This window comes from Xiphias gladius, chromosome 24 (assembly GCF_016859285.1).
Source record: "Xiphias gladius isolate SHS-SW01 ecotype Sanya breed wild chromosome 24, ASM1685928v1, whole genome shotgun sequence".
NCBI classification, from domain to species: domain Eukaryota; kingdom Metazoa; phylum Chordata; class Actinopteri; order Istiophoriformes; family Xiphiidae; genus Xiphias; species Xiphias gladius.
The window spans coordinates 11,042,998-11,066,606 of record NC_053423.1 but is presented as its reverse complement, the minus strand read 5'-3'; the positions used below and the strand labels follow the sequence as shown (position 1 = coordinate 11,066,606).

At 38.8% G+C, this 23,609-nt stretch overlaps 1 protein-coding gene across 4 annotated transcripts in view; it reads left to right on the top strand.

Moving 5' to 3' along the window:
* vps50 (VPS50 EARP/GARPII complex subunit) overlaps positions 1-23,609 on the top strand; it is a 97,517-nt gene that overhangs the window by 23,257 nt on the left and 50,651 nt on the right. For 3 of the 4 annotated variants that reach the window (XM_040122250.1, XM_040122247.1, XM_040122248.1), the window contains exons 7-13: positions 49-166; positions 1,035-1,070; positions 1,602-1,684; positions 8,180-8,222; positions 9,794-9,892; positions 14,617-14,757; positions 22,261-22,393. In XM_040122250.1, coding sequence (XP_039978184.1) covers positions 49-166; positions 1,035-1,070; positions 1,602-1,684; positions 8,180-8,222; positions 9,794-9,892; positions 14,617-14,757; positions 22,261-22,393 — 653 coding nt within the window. The remainder of the gene's footprint in view (positions 1-48; positions 167-1,034; positions 1,071-1,601; positions 1,685-8,179; positions 8,223-9,793; positions 9,893-14,616; positions 14,758-22,260; positions 22,394-23,609) is intronic. The other variant, XM_040122249.1, reaches the window with a different exon arrangement.

Here is a 23,609-nt window from a genome sequence, read left to right as displayed (position 1 = left end):
TATTGATCTTAACCTGATTCTTGCTGTACTGTGACATCTTGTGTGTAGACAACTGAGTGTGGCAAAGGAGGGATTCACAGAGGCCAGCTTGGGTCTACTGGCCAATCAGAGAAGACGACAACTGCTGACAGGCTTGCTGAAGTCTCTGAGGACCATCAAGACGCTGGTACGTTACACACATAGCTTTTACATACAGCATATTTTGTTCTAAACTGCTATCGTTTTAGTGTAAGAGGAGACCAGTGTTTGGCCACAAAGACGAGAAACATCTGCCTGCTGAAGTATGCTAAAGTAGTCACAAGTAACTGCATGCTTTTTGGGTCTGTGAGCTGGAGCCCTGCATGGATTATTATTCTGGGTTGGTTCAACTCCAAAACCAAATTAGTAACTGCCAAAATGGCTGCCATGCCCTGCACAGGTTGTTCCAGCATTCAGTGTGATGCCTGTTTAATGGAAGCCAAATCTGTTATAGAGGGATAAAACTCAGACAGCAGCCTCCAAGCTATCATTTGAATTAATTGTTTAAAATTCAGCTACTAAGGTAATTAACATACCTTTCTTTAATACATTTTACATTTATTTTTGTACTATTACAGTTGATTAGTGTCTATTTCTGACATGCAACAGAAATCATGTACACTGTAGTCCTGAGGAAAGTTTTTAATTTCCCTGTCAGTATTTTTTTTGGGAATCTGACGCACCTACTGCAAGACTCTACCCTGAGCTGTTTCTGAAATAATGTCATAAACACAGTGTGTCAAGTCACTTTTGTGAAATAAATCGTTGTAGTCTACAATAATCATCACAACTGTTCCTTTGCATTTTTTAGAATTCAACCAGATGTGCTCTGTTTTAATCATTTGTTCATATGCTTTAATCATTTGCTCTAACTGTAACCATTAAAAGATTTTACCAACATGGTCAAAGCGGGAAAGCATGAAACTAACGCTGAACTAGTTGTCACTTAATATTGTGGCCTATTAGTGATTTGATGCACTATTCATGTCGTCGTCTTGTAATTCTTCCCCTCACAGCAAAGAACAGATGTAAGACTCAGCGAGATGCTTGAGGTATTGCAACACACACACACACACACACACACACACACACACACACACACACACACACACACACACACACACACACACACACACACACACACACACACACACACAGACACACACACACACACAAACTTGCAGAGATATGTTTATAATTGACTTGAAAGGTCAAAACTCAGTAGGGGTTCTACATTGAAAGACAAACCCACACAAACACTAGATGCTCCAACAAATGTCTATCTATTGTGAAGGTCAGCTGTAGAACATGGAATGGATTTGAATACCACTGAGTGTGATCTTTGTTTATCTGCTGTAACAACCATTTTTTAAGAATACTGTTGTATCATACTGGATTAGAAACATCTGATGTCAGGAGGAAGTTGCACATAACTGTCATAATCCAGACTCATTCAGAGTTTACTTTGATATAGTATTTATAAAATGGGTACAGACTATACTGTACATTAAACCCTGTGTTTTTGTTTGTTTTTTTTTTACAAAAAAAATAAATTTGATGACCTTACTTCTCCATTTCTCTAGGAGGAAGACTACCCAGGTGCAATCCAGCTCTGTCTGGAGTGTCAGAAGGCTGCCAGCACCTTTAAACACTACAGCTGCATCAGGTACAGTGTGAGTAGATTGATAGAGTGAAATTTAGTTGTATCCAAGGGGGAATATGCATGGACTTCATTTACTATGGCTGGATGGAATGTTTTCTGATCTTTTTTTGAAATTTATAGGTTAAAATATGACAGAAATATGATCATTCTGAGTCCGATGTCAACTCTTCTTATGTAGAAGAAACTAGGAAATTTGTCTCCTTTAAATCATGACCCTATGTTTTCTTTGAAAGTGCAGTTTGAAGAATGGTGTGGGCTTCTTTTGTTTTTACCTTTTTTCTCTCACGGCTGGAATTTAATAAAGTCTTATTAAGGGGCTTTTAATTTCCTCTTGTTTTACTCATTGTCATTACCTTGCGGCAACTCCATTGTATTGCCTATAATGTCAAAGCAGATTTCTTGAGTTTTTACCATCTGCAGACAGTGTCGATGGGCTTTTACCTTAGTGAAAAGTGTCTGAAGCAGGACATTCTCAGTGAATATGAGCTTGCTGCAAGTTTCTTTAAAAAGTTTGAGGCTTGTGGGTTTGGAACATATTTTAATCACAGCTGCCAGGTTTAAGCATATTGCTTATTGCCTGTGGTGAATGCCTTCAGTTCTAAAGTAGTTGTTGGATTGAACGTAATTGAATTATAAGATAAAGAGACACAGCCAGGCAGCTGAACCATTATGGCAACTCAGTGTTTTTAATGCCCCCACATGACTGTCAGAAAAAACTTCTTTCTCTCTGCTCTCCTCTCTTTTCAAAGTAAGAGCCAGATTGGTGAAATGGTGCTACAAAAAACTAGCATGCATTAAAATTTTTGTATATCAGCATCTGTTTGTAAGATTGCTCTCCTGAGCACACAGGGAAATAATTGAATATTAGAGGGGGAATCATCTCTGTCCCTTTTAATTTCCTGTGTAATTGTGCCCAATTTGTGGCAGTGGGTGGGTGCCTCCTTTTTATGTATTGATTAAGGATTGACCAGGGCTGCAGCGATGTCATCGCCGGCTTCCTCCTCCATCCTGTGACACCTTGTACAGACCCGGACAGAAAATTGTATGAAGAGGTGTGTGGGAACTAACTTCTTCACCTGCTCCCAACACACACCCTCGTAACAGAAACACATCATCTGTGTTTCGGCTAAAAGTGTTTTCAAACAGGATGTGTGTGTGTGTGTCTATATTTGTGGAGCATGCTCTGGCATCACAAAATAGTTGGTTGCTCCATGTAAACACCTGCTGTGGAATCTCACTTTCAGCACCCTAAACTGAGGGCAGAGATGGTATAACAACCGACCAATGTAACACTCATAATTCATCATGTAGATACAGACCTTGTAAACAACACTGAGCTTCTGCACCTTTACATTTAACTACAAGGCTCCATCTTTTTCTTCTGTTTTCTTTTTTCTTTTCGTTTCAAACCAACCTCTTGATAAAAAAGTGCCAACAATCATCTTGGTAAACTTTCGGTAACCAACCTTGCAGGCATTGTCAACACTTCCTGAGGTGGTAGTGAATGTATGAATGTCATAAAAAGAAACACTTTTAGCTCTCTCTTTTATAATCATTATTGTCACTGTATAGACATTTACTGTGGATGTGTAATCAAACGTGTCTGTGACAGCTGGTTATAAATTCGATTGCTACCCTCACCTGTGCTTTCTTTTGCAAAATGCTATTGCCAATTCCTGAATTTAGTAGTTTTTAACATTGGTGCATTGATCAAACATCTGTCTTGCACATTGTGTTAAGACTTTCTGCCCAAAATTGCTAGAACCCTGAGTGCAATCACTGCCCACTGTAACTAGCAACTTGCTGGTCTGCTGCCATTTGATTTAACCTTGTAGCTATGCTTTACTCTGCACTGCTGAGTGCCCTACATGGAGGCTTTGTTTCATGCATGTCCTTCCTTTGTCCCTGTTTCTAACCTTTTAAAAGTAGGCACTCACACAGTCTTATGCTCCGTCTCAGTCTGTTTTCATCAGGCGGTCCAAATGGCCAGCTGTTGGGCAGCTTAAGACCCCCACATGTCTAACAAAGAATAACAAAGTTGTAATCTAGCCTAGAGCTCCTCTGTAGCATTGTGAGCCCCACAATAAGTATATAATAACAACGAATGAGAGAGAGTTTTTTTGTTGTGATTAAGGATATGATGATTCTGAAAGGTGTAGCTTGTCATTTGTAGAGGTATTCTAATCTGTTTTGATTATTATTTATATTCCAGTTTGCAACAAATAAGGGGGTGTAAATTTTTTGTGTTCTGAAAAAATAGAGAAATAAGCAAAATGTATTGTTTCTTACCAAACTAGTGTCACAAATGAGAATAATGATCTCAGTCCTGTGCCACAAAGAATCCATAATTTAATACAGAATTGCACCCTTCTTCAATGTTTAAGCATTTTTTTCAGTAAAACTAAAAATAGAATATAATTCACTTGTGAATCTCCTCCAGATCTCCATTTCATTTAATTACCATCTTAGTGTAAAGAAGGAGGTGGTTTGTTCAGGCATTCTAATCTCTTTGAAGGACAGGGTGGTTCAGCTGCATATTCAAGAGGAGCAAAGTGTAGGAAGAAGGACAGCTTCTGTAAATAATGTCTGTGCCACGGATGTTTGCTGTCTCAGACACACAAACCGTTTTATGCAGGTTACCAAATATGACACTGCAAGCACTGCCCCAGTTCACCAATTTATTCAGAGCCACAGTGCCTTCCTCCTCGTCTTTGTGGTCATAGTATATGCTCTTTTAGATGCTGGGTGATTGTGTCTCAGAGCAGGTTTTTAAAAACTTCTCCATATGTAATAGTTGTAGTAGTGTGTCACTTGGGTTTGTGTGTACTTGCAGCTCTTAAGAGATCATGTTGATGTGAGTGCGCTCACAACAACAGCAAGATCTTAGGACATTTTCAAAGTCAGGTCAGTTACTTTGTTCTGAATGACATGTTGTTTTGGGGGTGTTTTTTTCAATCTGGCAGGTTTGCTTTCACACATACAAATTTGGCTGAACCACAGTGCATTTGACTGCCTCTCTATTCACCTAAGTTACTTTTTAAATTACACTTGTATTTGCAGCCACAGTTCTTTACATGAGGAGCAGCAATTATGACAGGGGGTATTAATTATTCAGCAAACCTCACAGCTTGTTCTATTAGTGGGCAACCACAAATTTAAAAAAACAGTACAATACTATGCCTAAATCTAAAGCATTGTAAGATACTAACAGCATGTGTATGGTGTAATTAGCTGAAAAATGTTATTTCTTGACTGTGGAGCTGACTGTTTTCACATCTGGTGTAAATATCAATGGAACTGGCCTCAGACAGACAACAGATCTGCATTGTCATGTGAAAGCCAATCAACTTCTCTGGACTGTATCCACGTTTTACATGGACTCCAGTCTAGAAAACAAACTAACAAATAAACAAACAAACAAAAGCAAAAAGAATGTGGGCATCTATTGGTATGACTGGTATGAAATTGTCCCTCATGAGCCAGCTACAGTTAATCAGCTTTTGGTGTCACAGCCCATGCAACCTTGGAGCCCATAAGTCTGAACTGTACCTGTGGAGAAAGGACCACAACTCTACAAGAGATGTAAGAGCCAAATATCTAAATCTTATATTACATTATGCACTTGAGGAGACCAAGAAAACAACCAGTGCACATTTTCCTGGTCTGTGGTGATGAACTTTTCCCAGACCTCTTCCCCCTAACCTCCTCTGCTTTTTCACTTGCATAATTGTGGTTATTGTTGTCCTCTCGCAATTTTTCACTCTTTGAAGCCCTTCCCCTCCCACTTTGTTGCCTACTTTGTTGCCTTGTAACACAACTAAAGCGAAAATGGCATTCTCAAAAATCCTTAGCGTCCGGTTGACCCTTGAAGCACAGCACACATTGACTATTCAGCGAGTCAGCATGTCACCGTGGAGATGCTTTCCTCCAGGCCCTGTTGACACCTGTTTCCCGTGATAATTGAAAATTAGGTGGAAAAAAAAGTCCCTGATCTTTACATCACTCTATTTCAATGTTCTTGTTCCCTGCAGGGAACAGATTGTTAATTAGGTTTTTTTCTCCTCATCTGTTATTTATGCATTCTGTCTGATCATGGAAGGATGTCAGTATGTAGGGAGGAGCTGCATCTGTGCACACATGAAAACTCATTCGACAGTGTAATTAAGTAATATATACAGCGCGTGGACACAAAACCAGCAGGTGACCTGGGGTATTGGCTTTGAGTTGACCTCTTGTGTTGTTCTTCAAAAGCCAGAAGGTTCCTAAAGAAGATCAGTTTGGGAAAGAAGTTTTTAATGGTGTGAAGGGGCAAGTTATTGATCTGCAGTGGGATGGTTAGATAGGCAATGAGGGTAGTAGCTGTCCATTTGTTCTGCTAGTTTTTAAAATAATAGTTCAACCTTTTTGGGAAATGTATACTGTAAATATTTCTGGGCTAGGGCAGCAAGAAAGTCACTGCAAGATATAATGTGTTAAATAGTGAGCTGTAGAGGTGATTGTAGGTGTAGTTTTGAACTTTGGAAGGACCCAGGCTATCTTTTTTTTTTTCCATCATTCTAGTCTTTATGCTAAGCTAAGTGAATAGGTTCATATTTAACATACAGACATGGGAGTTGTAACAGTCTTTCCATGTACTATAACACTTGGCAAGAAAGACGATAGCCAGATAGCTAAACAATGTCTTTAATGTGTGAATTTTAGTTCCTTTACCCAGTAGGTGTGAGTCAGGTTAAGCCCTGTTGCTGCCCAATTCCTCTCATATTTCTTCCAGCACTGTTCAGTTTGTGGCTCCTGTAGCTCCTTTTACTTTACCACACTGCAGTGTGGGAGTTCACTAGAACGTTCTGTGATGAACAGGGCATTTATCCTGTTGGCCTCTGCTCCTCTGCTGTATCCCCTTAGTCTGGCTGCCAGAACTCTAAGCCTTTGTTTAGCACTCTCCTGGGCCTAGCATATGGACATTCAGATGTATTTCTTCAGTAGTCAGAACCTGACATTGATCAGTTCTCCTCTCTGTAGCTGAGCCAGCTTACTAACTTCTTTTTGTGTTTTCCTCTATCTCTGCTTCCAACTGTAGTTTCCACTGAGGATACGGGCTATGACTTGTCTTACTGATCTTGTAGCTGAGAATGGTGTTATCATTGCTGTGGCAAATGCAATTTCACACGATTCAGTTATACTATGGTAGTCAAGGAGATTGTGAGTAGTCTGAAAGTATCCCCTTAACCTTCCCTGTAATGTTAACATCTTGAACACATAAAACGTTTGCCGCTGGTTTTTCGTCTCTTTTCATGTTCGACTGTCTTGATCCCCTTACATCATTCTCGCAGTGACATTAACAATTATTCCGTCACACTCCAGTATGTGAAAACAGGCTTAGACTATGTCTGGCCATTTGGTAACTGGCATTTTTTTACTTGGTGTGGATTCTTGTCCTTCACTCAGTATTTCTCACCCTCATACAGTCACACACAGGCAGATACTAAAAGACTTACAGTGCATCAAGGTTTGAAATGGCATGCTCACTTTGTTACCTGTTTTGCAAACAACTTAAGAGACTCACTCTTTAGTCTCTTGTCAGTTTCTCTCTCCTCCTCACTCTTCTCACTCTCGATCCCCAACTGAAGCTGAGATGCTTTATTAGCAGTTTGCTAAGGACACTTTGTCCCTCGGGCAACGGCGGTCTCACAAGGCACAACGTAAGAGCAGGCTGACCTGAAAAACGATTAAACAGAGGATGATTATGAATGGGCACGGTGCAGGGGAAGTCACAAGGGAATTGAACTGGTGTCTTGGGATGAGCAAAGTAGTCATGATTTCTGTTGCTACGTCTTAGCTTTTGAGTTGAAAGCCTTTCCCAGGATCAGGCAAAATCTGAGGAAGCTTCTAGGATGTGTAAGCCTTTTGTGTCTTGAATAACATGGTACATGCACAGACACGCATATGCTAACACAATTTATACACTAAATTCCATTGTAGAAAATGAAAAGGGACAAACACTTGAAACACAACTAAATGTGACACTCTAAAAGTAATTGTTGGGATACATCAATGATGTTTTTACTCCCTTGGTGGCCTGGATTTTAATGGTGTCTTGTTGCTATAAATCCTAGTCACTTAACTGATTTATAGTAAACTTACTGTGTGTTCAGAATTAATGTCATTTTTCTGGTAAAAATGTGGTTACCGATTTTTAAATGGGATGATTTGCTTGATTTTCTTTCTTTCATATTGAAAATTGACTATTTTTGGTATATTTTACTGCTGGTCAAATAAAATAAAGAATTTTATGTCTCTGCTTGAACTCCAACAACCTGTGAGGGGCATTTGCCATTCATTTTTGTCATTTTCAAAACAAATTTTGACGTTTCAGTGACAACTGATAATCACATAATACATAATACATAACTTGATAATGAAAATAATTCTTAGTTGAGTCCATACTCTGGTCCAGAATTGAGGAACCAACCCTCAATAATCTCCTTTTTATCCCCACAGCGAATTGAATTCCAAACTACAAGACACTCTGGAGCAAATAGAGGTATGTGCTTCCTTGCTTATCTGTAATTCCATTATTTAAAAGCAATAGCAATAAAAAGATTTTAGTGGTGAATAATATTTTTGCTCTAACCATGTAATTTTCCAGAAGCCCTCATCTGATAGAAGCAATTTATACTTCATTCTGACATTTTGATAGTTTGGCTTTCTCATTCTGGGTCTACCAAATATTGACACTTTCAGAAAGTCATTACTGCGAGTGTGAAAGCAAATAGGAAATTCTATCTGTTTCATCACTAGCTTTGCTGTGATGCTTGTGTGTGATAAATGGTATGCAAAGAATTTGTCTCTACACCTCTGCTGCTTTGCTTGAGATTAATTACTTAGTTTTGCCTGCACAGAAGACATAGGCATGCATGTACTCACACATACAGAGCCATGCACTAAAGTGCTTTTTTTGTTTACATGTCAGCGTGAGTATGTGAATAAGCAAGGCAAAATTCTCTCTATGCAGCATATACTGTATGTATACTGTATATACATGAAGTGAATGAGCAAGTACGCACAACCCATCCAGAGTGAAGACATATTCTTTCCAATTCAACATGCTCCACACATTAGAGGCTGTTGCTAACCATGTCCTACTGTCCAGGCCCTTTATTGAAAAATATATACATAAGTAATAATGATGAATAATATAAACAAAAACTATCAATTGTATTCACTATGTAAGCATCTTTCGACTTGTTTTCCTACTCTATACACTGTTCTTAAAGCCCCTACATGCAGACACATACTTTTTATATGAGATTATCATAGAAAATTTAGATAGAGCCACTAAAATTTGTACATTTCTCGTGTTCCTTCAGCTTATTAATTCTCAGCGTCGCATATTGGTGTCTGCCAAAGCATATTTTTTGATACTGACACTGGGGGTTGCCAAAGATCAAAATTTTCTTTTAATTAAGTATATAGAAAGTGGCTTTAATCATCAGTGACCTATCATAAAATACCTGTAAAAATCCACTGTACATTTAAAATTCCATAACATATAATGAGACCAATTCACTAGTTAGTTTTGTTTGTCTTTCCTCAAACTACTTTGGACTATAAAGTTAATTAATTACATTACTGACTAGTTATTTCCTCTCATGTAGTTATAGAAGGTTTGTCATGTCAGCTGTAGTCAGTTCATTATATTCAAGTGCAGGCGTGAGAAAATGCATGGTGTCGCGAGGCGTTTGAACACTTAGCTGACCTAAGTTGTTCAAAAGCTAAGTGTATTCTTTGAGCTCGGCTTAACGTGTCAGGGTTGTAACACATCCCTGCACTACTTAACTTCCTACTAACCTAGTCTTACTTCCTTACCTCTCTTTTTTATGTCTTTGTCAGAAACTTACACACACACTCATATATATATATATATATATAGGGTCTTCAGGGTCATACCCACGTCCACATCCAATTACATGCCCTTGGCCTTGTGTGGTAGCTATACATCTGCACATCTATATCTAAATCCCTGGTCTTATCGTTGATAATCCCTCTCTTTTCTCTTTCCCTCACTTTGCCCCCCTTTTTTTTCATTTGTGATCTATCTGTTTCTGGCTCCAGGAGCAGCTTGATGTGGCCCTGTCGAAGACTTGTAAGCACTTTGATGTTTCGCACTACACCAAGGTCCAGCTGGCATACACGCTCCTGGGCAAGACACAGGTCAGTGGTTTGACTAGTCTTCAGGGTCATGGGGAATGACCAAACGTGATTGGTTGTGATGGTCCACTGTTTTCTTCACTTACTGCATACGTCCTGTTGTTTGACTGTCTTTCTCTTATTTAGGGATTTTTTTTTAGGAGGGGTTGAAAGATAATGTCAGCTTTTTTTTCATTTTGAAAAAGTTTTTTTTTTTTTGTCTTGGCTCTTCCTCTCCTTAACACTATTTCAGCAGTTTGTCTATTAAATTGGCATAGTTGTTTGCTTACTTTCATGACCTTTTGCCACCATTTAGATTAGAACAGTATTTTACAGACAGGCTGGTTAAACCACCACAGAAAACATAGAAATGTAACGTGTTTTGTTGCCTCAGTGGACTGTTTTCACTCCAGCAGAGAATATTTTAGGCTGTTTGATTGAATGATCGAGGCCACAGGGCATGCATCTCATCCTTTCTGATGAAGTTATTCCCTGCTTACTGTCAATCAACTGACACCCAGAGAAATTACCCACAAAAAGAAATGTAATTCTCAAAAATAATCCTAGGATTATATAAATTAAGATCTCAACATATCAAAATGGCAGAGATGACACAATGATTAACAACATGTCTGAATGTGACATGTTTTTGGCCAGCATTTAATTTGAGTAATTCGAAGCTTTAAAATCTTAATGTTAAGAAAAAAACTCTGTAGTGTCTGTTAAAATTGCCCAGGGAGAAAAATAATTGACTATAATCTTAAAGGACACGGATAATATCTATTATTACTAGCTTCTTTCTGGTTTTTAGCCTTTGATCCTCATGTCCTATCCCACCCCCATATTTTTTGGCAAAAAAGTGTTGATCAGTAATGCTAGGGCCTCTCTGCCACAGCCAATGCACTCCATCATCATCTCCAGGATCTCTCTTGGTCCTGATTTCTTTCTTGTGCCTTGACGTACATTCCTTTTTTCCCTTTCTCGTAGCCCTGATCTTATGCTTGCTGCTTAAGTGTGAAATAGCACATTTTTTTCCAACTACCTACTGCTCTGTACCAGTGCTTTCTGGTATGGGTAAATTCAATTTGTCAAGGCTTGAGTTGTAAATGAGAATTATGAACTTTATGCTTACATTATTTTTGTCATCCTTGAAATATTTGTTACTTTCCTACTCCAACAAGTAGGAGGAATTGTGCCCCAGTAACACTTGAAATGAGTAGCCATCCATTTATGCATGATAATTTTGAATGATGATGAGGCTGCTATGTCAGAAAATTACTCACACGTTTTCTGCCAAGTTTATATGGACTGTGATTCCTCAAATGTTCCTCCATTCATTATCCAGCATTTTGAGCCCTTACGCCTCTTGTGCTAACACATTTTCGCTGAGCCTACTGGTGATTGTAATTACAGTGTGTGTGGGTTCAGTGCTTATGGTGAATGTTGGGGCTGAGCTAGATGGTACCCAATGGATGAATGGATACTTGCCAGTCGAAAATTGAGTTAAACTGGGAAAATAATGTTGTGCGAACTGGGCATTTTACTCTACATTTAGTGTACAGCTTTAACATGTTAAGTAGCCACTGTAATTTATGTGAATTAATGGGAGAGACATAATAATATCAAATTATGTTACCTTCTTCACATTACATTTGGCAGTACTAATGTTTGAAGAGTATTTGACGAGCTATAGTAGAATCTGGAAATCAAAATATAGTTGTTAACTCGTTGAATTGACTAGTAACCCGAGCAATCAAAAAAGAGCCTTGTTCACATCCTTGCACTCATACCACAAAGAATATAGTGTGTCATTGTTATTTGAAACTTGAGTCATGTACATGTTAATAAATATGCTGTGTGCCTCTTGACATTTACAGCCATCCTTGAGGTGGAGGCTGCGTCATCAAGGCTTGTTGAGAATGAATAATGTTTTTATGCCTCCACACCGGTGACAGCTGTGGCCGGAGGCATTATGTCTTTGGGTTGTCCGTCCATCCCACTCTCGTGAATGTGATATCTCAGGAACGCCTTCAGGGAATTTCTTCAAATTTGGGACAAATATCCACTTGGACTCAGAGTAGACTGATTAGGATTTGGTGGACAAAGGTCAAAGGTCACTGTGACCTCATAAAACCCGTTTTTGGCCATTACTCAGGAATTCATACGCTAATTATGATAAAGTACACTTAAAACCTTTTATTAAATAAATTTAAAGTCTTCACTATATATATTATATGAGTCTGGAATGACATGGATGTAACCTGCAACTTGACTGGTTGGCAGAGGCATACAACCACAAGGCGTTAATTTTAGTCGTTATTATTGTGATAATGAGCATTTTCAGACTAAAAAGCTGACTAAGCAGTTGCTGCTGACTGGCCCTGAGTAATTCTTGTTCTTTTCATCTTTCTTTCCCTCTTTTTTTTTTTTTTTTTGCTCCTACTGAATCTGTCTGTCACACACGCTGTGCATACGTGTTAGTCCATATTCTTTCTCTGAATTTTAGAGTTTACTGCAGTGTTTTTTTGGTGTGACACACTAACACACACACACACACACACACACACACACACACACACACACACACACACACACACACACACACACACACACATACACACTGACTCACTGACACACTTTTAATCTATATTTTCTTTTTATATACATTGGTCTCTTGGCTCTCACTCTCATTACTTGGCTCAGATGCAATAGTTGCTCATAGCCTAATGAGCCTGACACCCAGTTTACTTTTCCAGCATTTGTCTGAATGAAACATATGCTTGTTTGGTGTAAGTAGCTACAGAAGAGTAACTCCTTTTGCTTTTGCAATTGATTAATAATTATGTCTAAAGCGTGGTAGTTGGAAGTTATGATTACTATTATCATGAGAGTTATCATAGTTGTCTCCTTTTTCTTGTCTGCTTTATACAGCCATTGATTTTCATTGTGTTTTTAGGAGAGATGAAGTGAACTCCCTCAGAAAGGAGGGAAGAAATGTTTAAATTACTTTTGTGGCGGCAGGCAGTCAGAATGGATGAGGGGGCAACATTTTGTGGTCATGAGCTTGCAGTAAGAAAGTCTAATTGCACTGCAACACCCATTACCTATAGGGCTTTGCTCGCTAGAGTCCCACAGCGAGACTGTGGGTGGGAGCTGCAAAACTGAAAATGATAGTATTGTAACTTGAATTTGAAAGAGAATAAGGGATAACAGAATTTGAAAAAAAATAGCACAGTGCAGGGGAGCAAGATTGTACTGCAGATGTTTTTTTGTGAAACCATGGTTAAGAGCAATTATTCTGGTTAGTTGCAAAACCAAATCCCTGATTGTTAATGATTAATGTAGCAATGACAAAGTTATAATAATTTAAGGTTATATGCTAGAACATAGAAGAAAGCCTATCACTGTTCATTTTGACAACTGGTTTTGACAAAAATGTGTATAAGTTTTAGTCAAATTTTAGTCATTTGATTTTTGTTAATTTTACTGTACTTTTGGTCAACAAAAAGTAAAGACTTTTTAGCCTAGTTTTCGTTAGTTACATGTTAGTCTCATTTTCATCACACATTTTTAATTTTCAGGTTTAAAATGCATTTTGAGGCTACTGCTGCTGCCATCTTTGTTCAGTTACCGTGGTTACAGGTGTCTCTCACAAGGTGTCCGTATTACTCTGCTCTACAGTAGTACAGACTAACTCACCTCAGTAAATCCAGTTGGCATTTCTAAACTGTTTCAAAAGAACCCCTCTCTCTAATTTAAGCTAGTACAGCCTGCTAACTTAGCATTACTGCAGCTCGCTGTACTTATCACTGCAGAGCAGTGAGTCTTTCAGAAGCTGGAGTCACTCACCTGTTCACTGAAATACGGTTCATTTTCTGGGTTTAGTTTGACAGGAGACCCTTTACTGTCATATAACATCAATACTGTGATATTTGTTTAGGGAACAAATATCAATGTTGTCGTGCTGTCGGCATGTTTTTAGGAGTTTGTCTCAGCTGTTGTGTTGCGGCTCATTGTCTAATTCTCAGTGGATTGTGGATGAATTTAGTCCACAAATCTGTTTCTTCCAAGAACGGGTAGGGTGAGGTTTACATTACTGAGGGGATATATAACTTTGCAAGGTGTTTCTTATTAATGGTTGTTCAATAGGTCAAGCAGCTAAATCATCTTCTGAAGAAATACAAATATAACCTCCTTTTTGGAGATAGAAAGGGGGCGACAATACACCAGAAAGTAAATAATAGCTAGATGATGTTTAATATACTATACATACATATACTTATAACAGCAAAAGAATCATTGTGTTATAGTGCTCTTATAATCAATGATTTTGATGAAATGGCTCCAGACTGGAGGAAGCTAGCTGTGCTGCTATAACATGCATTTCACTAATATGTCTCTGCCTTTGTATTTTCTACTCCTTCCTTGCCCTTAATAGATCATTAATGACACAAACTGAGCTGTAATGTGAATCATGGAAACTGAGAGAAAATTGCCCATTTTTACTTAGACGTGAACACTGCAGTTCCCAGGGTAGACAGCTATCCTCATTTTCACTCATGCCATCTTGTGCAGCTAACTTAATATGTCTGCAAATAATTCAAATTATCAAGTATATAGTATGCGTCTCCAAGTAGTTTGATTCACAATTTCCCTGTTGTTTGCCTTTTCACAGATTCACACGGGCAGATGACAGTGACATCTTGGTTTAATGGTTTTCATAACAGTGTGTTTGGGTCTCTCGGCAGACTGCTATGGACCAGCTGCACATGCACTTCACCCAGGCCATCCACAATACAGTGTTTCAAGTGGTGCTGGGATATGTGGAGCTGTGTGCTGGAAACGCTGACACCAAGTTCCAGAAGATGCAATACAAGGACCTGTGCACGGTAAGGAGTTGAGTGTGTTCGTGTTTTGTGTGTGGGGGTGGTTAATCTCTGCCTTCATTACCCATTCTGTCTGTAATTTAACAGCTTTCTGCCAGAAAAGATTCAGTTCACTTGGTTAGATTCCAGTCTGAAGACTAACTACCTCTTTAGTCAGTTAAGTGAAGACCTGAATAAAATACACCACCTGCATAGTGCTGTGATGAAATGACAAATGATGTACTGCTGGGCACACACACTGTCCCCCACCCACACGTACACATGCTTTTACCCAAGTGAAAAATTTCCTTATGTCATGACAGGGGACTCTTCAGATTTTCATAATGAAGTAAAATGAAGGGGAGAGCGTGATTGAGAAAAAAGGGAAAAAAAAAAGTTCTAACTTCAGCATACCAACTCGCACACACATATTGTAGCCCCTCACTATGATATAGTGAAAAGATGACACTAAATCACATTTGTATGCCCAGTAAGCCATAACTTGGTCCATTCATCATGAACTTGCTGGGAATGAGTTTTCCTCCCTCAGGGGCTGTGTTACAGTCTGACCTTCAGTGTGGAAGGGTATACAGAAGTATAGGTAAAGGTTATCCCTGCCTGATCTGAGGGTACAGTTTGTTTCTTTACAATCTCTCCCGATATGTCAGCTGTCTTAGTTTTTCCTCCCTGACCCTTTAGCTCCATCTTTAGCCTTGCTGTTTTGACTGCACAGCTTTTAACAGGGTTATTGCCTGCTGTGCTCATATCTACAACGCCCTGCTCTTTAGCTCTTACCTTTGTGCTACCTCTCCCCTCTTCACTGCTCATCTCTTCTTCCCCTGCTTCTTTTTCCTCTCTGTTTATGCAGGTTTTCTAACCTCAGTTGGTAGGTGGCCTGAGTGGAACATTGTTCCAGGCTTAAAGGCTTGGGGTTCCAAGTCAGGGCTTCTTTTAGTTGGACCCATGTTGTAGATCCAGAGGCCTCAGTGCAAGATTGCATTCAAACTGGCTGGCAGGATGTTTTCAAGAGATTAGTAGCAGAGCAAAAAAATTGGTTTACCTGTCACTAGGTTTTAGCATGTAAATATGATGAAGTGATGATGATTAAATGTTAATTACTTCCCGGTTGTAGTCTTAGGAAGATTGGTCTCACTGTTGTGGGGTGGAAGCTTGTTGGCTTGACACCATCGGCTGCTGTTATAAATGATGTACTCTACTGCACTCCTCCTTTTACTGGAGAGCACAGGTTGGCTATGAATGCATAAGAACAGTGACACTTTAGACTTTATACTGTACTACAGGATTCTTGACAGTAAAACCAGTTTATCAGAAATCCTGTTTGTTCTTGAATGCATATGACCATAGCTTTAGTTGCATGACCTGTCAAGCTATTAGTGCAAGTATTGTATAATTACTTGTTTATATTTCCCTGGTATATAAGTAATATTGGAGCCATAAGAGAGGAGGTGTGTTAAAGACTGACAGCTGTTCATACCCAAAAAACTACGAATTTTTATTATAGAGTCAATAATGAGATTCAGATCATCAGGGAGTAATCCACCTCAATCAAAACTTATGATTGAGTTGTGGTACAAACACTCAAATCTACTACACAACAAAGCTTTCTTCCATATAGAAATCATTCTTGTTTTTAATCTGTCATTGTAAATGAATTCCGACAGATAAGATAAAACACAGTTCCAGAGAAACTGGATGTTTCAGAATTTTTTTGTTTTAACGATACTTTTCTTACAAAAAACTTAAGTCTTTTGCAGGTTTTTAGTAGGAGCATTTTTGGACTACTTTCTTATTTCAGCTGTCTTTAATATGCTCTTGGGATGTTGTATGTAGTATATTTTACTCTCAGTGACACAAAACATTCTTCCCTCAGCCTGGAATGAGATATTTAACTATCCATACCTTTCTATTCTTGTCTCTCTTTTTTTTCCTGTAGACCTAATTGTTGTTAGGCTTACTGGAAATCTGTGTCATGGATCCCCTGATGTACTGTGTGCAAGCAACTGTTTGCACACTGCAACTGCATTAGTTACAGACACATGCTAATGTTTACTTGTGTTTGATAGATACCCTGGCAGCATGCTGTGTTGCCTGGATTATCCCACTCATACCACAAACACACACAAATGTATACTGTACAAACACTCTCACCCATTTAGGATTGATGGGATGTGTCATTACACTCTCGTCTGTGTGATTGTGATTGATGGGGCAGCACATACACACACACACGCAGGCACACACTGATATGAAGAGGTTTGTGAACACCCACATACAGTTCGTCTGTGTCGCTGACAGCCTTTACAGCCTGTCCGCAGTAAATTTACTGAGACGATGAAGTGGTTGTGGTTACTTTTACTCCTATGGTAGATAATTTCTAATTACGGCACTTCTGTAACTGGCTTTAAAATCTGAAAGGAGAGCTAACTTAAGTACCTAAGTGAAATAAATGTCTATGTTGCTTGTGTGCCACTCGGACACTGGCCTAAGGTGCTAAAAATATGAAGATGGGCTTGGAAACTTGCCTTTCTGAGATTCCTGAGTATTTGAAATAGCCTTCAGTGTCCCTCTCTGTGTTTTTTGGGGATTTTGCAGCATAGAGGCACTCACAGACTTGTGTCCAGGGTCTCTCTAGCTAGTTAAAAAAAATGTACCTGTGAGAAGTTCTGGTTCAGATCAGGAGGTTGGTTCGTGACATCAGCTAAGCAATGCTCTCTGCGCTCTCAATTTGTTCTTGAGCAAGGCATTGAACCCTCACACGCTACAGTGGAGCTGCTCAGTAGTGGATGTGTTAATGTTGTGGAACTGTATAAAGAAGAAACTAAGTGTTTTTTGGGAAGAGCAAACTGTTTTTGTTCCCCTGATAAATAAAGGTTATGTTATAATTGGAGCCACTTGAGACCCTCTGAACTTGCCTCTTAGTTATGAGACTTAAAATTCAAGGGAAATGGGAACACTAAGAAAGGTCAGTCCAGATTTTGAAAGGGTCTTATTAATTTTACATCAGCATCTCATCATTATTGGCTAGCCTCACTCCTAATCAATCCCCTGGTCTGTCTGATTTGTCTCCTCATGGAAATAGGACAGATGAATCCATAAATCATAGGGGAAGAGGTGACTGTAAAGGCTGGACCATATACTGTACTGCATGCCAACACTTCAGTAATTAATTTAACTTGGGTGGAATAACTATGTTTTCTGTAGAAAATGCTAGTGGGGCTTTACTTTTTAGTACTGTTTTTTTTTTTTTTTTTTTTTTTAAAAACCACTGTTGTAAAAAGCCATTACCTCTAGTGGCAATAGAGAAATCACCCCGGTAATGATATCAAACAACTGCTCATCAGTAACCCACAGCAATCCATCCCTCTCTCTATTGTGCAGTGTTCCATTATTTTGATATAGGCTGATCAGGCTGGACCACTTTGCCGAGCGGTGGAGTGGATGCAGAGATTGTTACTTTTTCATGTTAAGCAGTGTCATGGTCTTATGCAGTTTTTTTTTTTTGTTTAGTCTATTGTTGCTGCAGATAGCTTCATTACAGAATGACAATAATCTACTTCCAAACAGCTGTTTATCATGTTTAATCACGTTTTTTTTTTTCACTCCAGAGGAATGTTATGTTTGATTTTTTTTATTTTTATCCTCAGGCCAGGATGGCCCATTCATTACATTTTTTTCTCGTTAGTGTCTTGGAGGGTTGTTGTTTGTTTCTAGGGAATCTGTGGTTTGAAAAGTGACAGAATAAATGTGCCTCCGAATTCCATGGAGACTTAGTCAATGCTGTTGACAAAGTTTAAATGTGCTGTGAACATTGTTGTGGTGTATGCCAAGTTTGTGTGATGCACGTTAAAGCTAGTGCAACCACTCCAATTGCTTTTGGTAAGCTTAAAAGGTACTGGCTTTGACAAAAGAACCAGTAAGTGGTTTGAATGGTACCTGAGTAACAGAACTGAAGCAGATACGGGCAGAATAGCATAAAACCTGTTTTTTTTTTTTTTTTGTGCAAGGAGATGATAAGATCTAATTCCAGTGATAAGATTCCAAGTTCCTTGTTACAGTAAGACTTCGCTATGGCAAACTTGACAATGCATTAACAAAACAAAGGAATTTAAAATATTCATGTACAGATTAGTTTCACTGAGATAAATTTAAGTGCATCCAATGCGCGGGGTACAGATTCTGATATTTGCACGAACTGACCTAGTCTCAGAGTCTGTGCACTTCCTTCCAATATTAAACAGACATTTTCTTTGCTCACTCTTGTTAAACAATTCAATTGGAAAAAAAATAATTCTTCTCAGATTCCTGCACCAAGTTGTGTTTGTGTGAGTGTGTGTTTGTTAGGGAAAGAGAGAAATTCCATTTTAAGAGAGCTTACTGTGCTTTGTTTCTTTGCTGGCCCAGCAGGTCTACAGTTGCTGACTATGTTTTTGATCTCTTCCCGGTTTATCTGTTTATTTATTCTTTTTTGAAAGGAGGGGGTGTGATTGTCTTTTCTGAAAAGAAAGTGAAGTCATGGGTACCTGTGCTGTCTTGCACAACTCTTTTGTAAATTGTGTGGTATTTTTCTTTCATGTGTGCTCCTCCGCACTCCCACACACACAATTGAAAAAATGCACTCAGCACTTTCAAAACACCCCTGACACTGCTTGGCATATGTTATATGAACAATGATAGGTAACTATATTCCGATAACCAAATGGCTGTCGTAAAATAGATAGAAGTTTTTTTAACATACGTACACAGACACACACACACACAATCACACACACACACACACACACACACACACGAAACACACACACACACACACACACACACACACACACACACACACACACACACACACACACACACACACACACACAAACACACACACAAACACACTTCTTACCCCCACAACCTCTCCCCTCAAACCCGTTGCTTGGCAACATGCCGCTGTGATACGTTTGGCTGGTGGAGAACAGGGAATGGCAAATGTAGGCATGGCTTTGTCAGAACTGGTTCATTAGCTTACCTATTTGAGCGTCTCTGTACTTTGGCTACAGTGATGTAACCTAAAAGTTAATGATGATTTATTATGATTATTGTTCCTGGTATATTGAGGAAAGCATTATTTTGCAAATTTTATGTCTGATATTAACATTTAAATTTTGCTATAAAGATATTTTCTTTTCTTTTTTAATATCCATGTAGAATGGATCTCTTTATATTCCACAGTTATACACAGTAAGTTGTAAGTTGTCTGCTTAGATCTGAACACAGTAAGTTGTTTAGACTGATGCTGAACCAACACAGAGCAAAATAAAGATGATTTGCAAACTTTGCTCAAATTGCGCCCTGTCTTACTAATGGCTGGTTGATCCTTTGTTCTGTGGTTTGTGGTGTTGATGGCTCCAATGATGCTTTTACTTCCCTGCCAGTGTTATTAGGTCATGCAATGTTCCTGCCATCGACTCAGCTCACAGATGACAGACAGTATTTGTATGTCATTTGGGAGGTCTGCTATTTATTGTATACCTGATTGCACATCCTGCAACTGCCATCAGTGCCACAGGCTGTTTTTCTAAAAAAAACAATAAGTCTTAAAGAAAATCTGCCAGTTGTATAAGTGGTTAAGTTGATTAAGTGTACTATTCACCACTGTGAACAGTTTCCTGTGGTTGTAAAGGTTTTTTGTTTTGTTGTTTGAATGTTAATTTGGAGATGAAATGCCACTGTTTATGTTTACAGAAACCTCAGTAAGAAAACAGTGATCAGTGTCCATTGCTGCAACAAATTAACCTCTCAAGTGTGAGTGCCATTAAAACAAATTCAAATGAGGGTTTCTTACACGGATAAAAGCATAATTGACTGTCATCATTGGAGGTTTTGCAGGGCCTGATGTATTAATGTTCTATTGAGAATGGATAGCTAAAAAAATTATGTGTATTTGACACTGAAAAATGCATGAAAGACTCATCCTACCTCCAATATTCAGCGTTAATACAACACTGTATATAACTAACTAATTTTCCTGACTTTAATTTTCGGCTAAACTCCAGCATTCAGTGTAGTGATGTTATTGACTGATGAAAATTAATAGCTTTTCACTCTTAGAGCACCAAATCATCTCTAACACTAGTGGATCCACACCTGTTGTGCAGTTTAGATGCCTCATGCAACAGATCTGTCATTAACAACACCTTTTGGGATGAAACATTCTTGCCAATGGCTTACAGCCATGAATCTACTGCAGACATCTCGCTAAGAAATGTTCTGTTGAGAGATTCTCCCGGCAAGGGTTTGTCACTCAGTCTCTCTTGGACATGCCAGAGGAAAAAGCCAGAAGAAGGGGTGGGACTTTACTCATGTTAGTCTTTGTACAGTTAGGGTCTTTATTGCAATGCGCTGTTTTCTCTCTAAGCAACCGCCAGTGTATGAGGCTTGTGGTGTGTAGTTTACAAGGCTTTTGTGAAAGGTAGCAGGGTTCTACAAACGTTTGTACTAGTACCACTTCATTATTGTGGTGTAAACATAATAAAAGGCGGCTGCTGTCGACAGCACTGTTTCATCTGGCAGTAATTAATTTGTTTCTGTTCATGTTGACAGGACTCAATTGGTTAGTTGTTTTAAGGAGCCTTGAACTGTGTCATTGGCTACTGTTGTGCCTGCTGCACTTTTCTTAGGTGGGCCAAATTTTAACTTGACACGCAGAAACGTTTTTTTGTTTTTTTTTCGGGGATGTCTGGCCTCCCAAGAGCTCAGAGTAAGATGTGATTGTCTGATAGACGTGCAGGAAAAATAGCAGCGTGCACTATCCTTTGAGTATTTTAAGCACTGTGATTATTCACAAAGCTCAGTGACAGGGGTTGTGGTTATTCCATGGATGAAGTGACATTGTCAGATTATATATGAGTATATGAGTAAGTGCTGTTACTATGACAACCATACATTACAATATTGTCCTTAGAATGAATAGCTCTGTGAGATCCAGTTGCTTTCAGAAAGGACTGCTAAAGGAATAGTTTTTCTCACAGATTATATAAAAAGTTATGGTATAATATAGTATAATGGTTCACCTGATGTGTACAGCTGAGATGTTTTTTAATCTATGCTCTGTATATTAGTAAGGCAGCCGCTTAAAAAAACATCCTTATTTTAGTCTTTTCTTACATTGATTAGCTCTTACGTAAGATGAAAGCGTTTCTTGCGACACAGAAAATAGATGTTTTCCCACACATTGTCCTTGAATGATGAGCATAAAGAGGCTTTAATTACATGCAATGTAGAGGACAGCTAATCAGGTTATTTTTTTGTCTGAGTCTCTTGCTGAATCTTGCAATCTATTTTAAAGTAGTCCAACACTGTATGTTTCATAACTCTGAAAATATCCCTTTTAACGTTAGGTAAATACAATACTTTAGATGGACATATCAACATATAACAAGGAAATACAGTCACACAGACAATCTTAAGATTTTGAAAAAAGCATCAGTGACCTTGTCCTCATCACTTCTTTGTTGGCAGCATATCACCCTGGACAGCTACATCCCCTGCCTGACAGATCTGTGCAAGGCATTGTGGGAGGTTATGCTTAGCTACCACCGCACCATGCAGTGGCACGAGGAGCACGACAGACAGGAGAACACACCCATTCCAGGTAAGAGAGTAATTTTTCTGAATTAATTTATATTCAGTAGCACTATTCTGTTCTGATGCAGCAAAATGGCCACAGTTTCATGTAAAGGCATCTTGTCTGGGTGCAATTACAGATTCAGAAATAAAATATGTGTGTAACAGATCCCATAGAGGGAGCACATGACTTCCACACTGGTCACACCTTCTGTCTTGCACAAGCATTTGGTGCCTCGAAGTCTCATTCGTTTTTTCATTTTCACTCTCTAAATCTCTCTTTGTCACCTAGAGAGGGAAACTCTCTAGTTTTTCATTTAGAATTGGAGAAAGCTGATCCCGTGCTTGAATGTGTGCTGTGCTTTAGTGCAGTGCACAGCGTAGTGGAATGGATACTGAAGTGGCACGTATTTCACAGCATTTACTAGGTTTTCTTTCACTGTACAGGTTGTTCAATAAGTCAGAAGCAGAATAATAACTTTTGATTTCACTGTCAATGATAAAACTCCTCTCTGCAGCAGCACAAAGAGATGTGCATTGTATTTTTACAGTTGCAGCTCTAAGGCTATAACTTACTGATAATACAGTGTTTTGTATGTATTAATTTTTACAGCATTATGAAATTTAAATTGGCTTCACAGTCTGTTCTAATTACATAAATATAAATTATATGTAGACTATATTGAATTTACTTTGTGGACTTAGTATGACCCAGTCGTACTGTTTCAAGAATAAATATATGCACAGGTAATGAACCATGAATGATGCCTTTTTTCTTAAGCAAATGTGTCATGTGACCTTGACTTAGTTTTGTTTCCATGCTAATGGAAACAGGGCTCAAGTTACAGTCCATTAAGAACAGCAAGACAACAGCACGCCACATCTGTCCAAACCCATAGCTCATGTCTGGATCAACAAGAAACGTCTTGCTGGTGTCGCTGCTTCTATCCATCCTGCCTTCAGTCAGCTGCCAGATGTAAAAACATCAGCTTCGAGAAGCTCTGTTGTCAAGGCAATAAGTACTTTGTGGTTTAGCAGTGAGCTCCACTAAAAGTTGAATTTCTGACTAGTGTAAGAAAAGAAGCCGTACTGGCTTTGGTTTATAGCACATTTCCCCTCATCACTGTTTTAATCATTTGTTTTGCCATAGACAGTGTCAGAAATTAGCAGCAAACGGAGGCCTGTCATATTAGCTTAAGCCTAATGTGTGTGCGTGTGTGTGCGTGCGTGCGTGCGGTATCTAT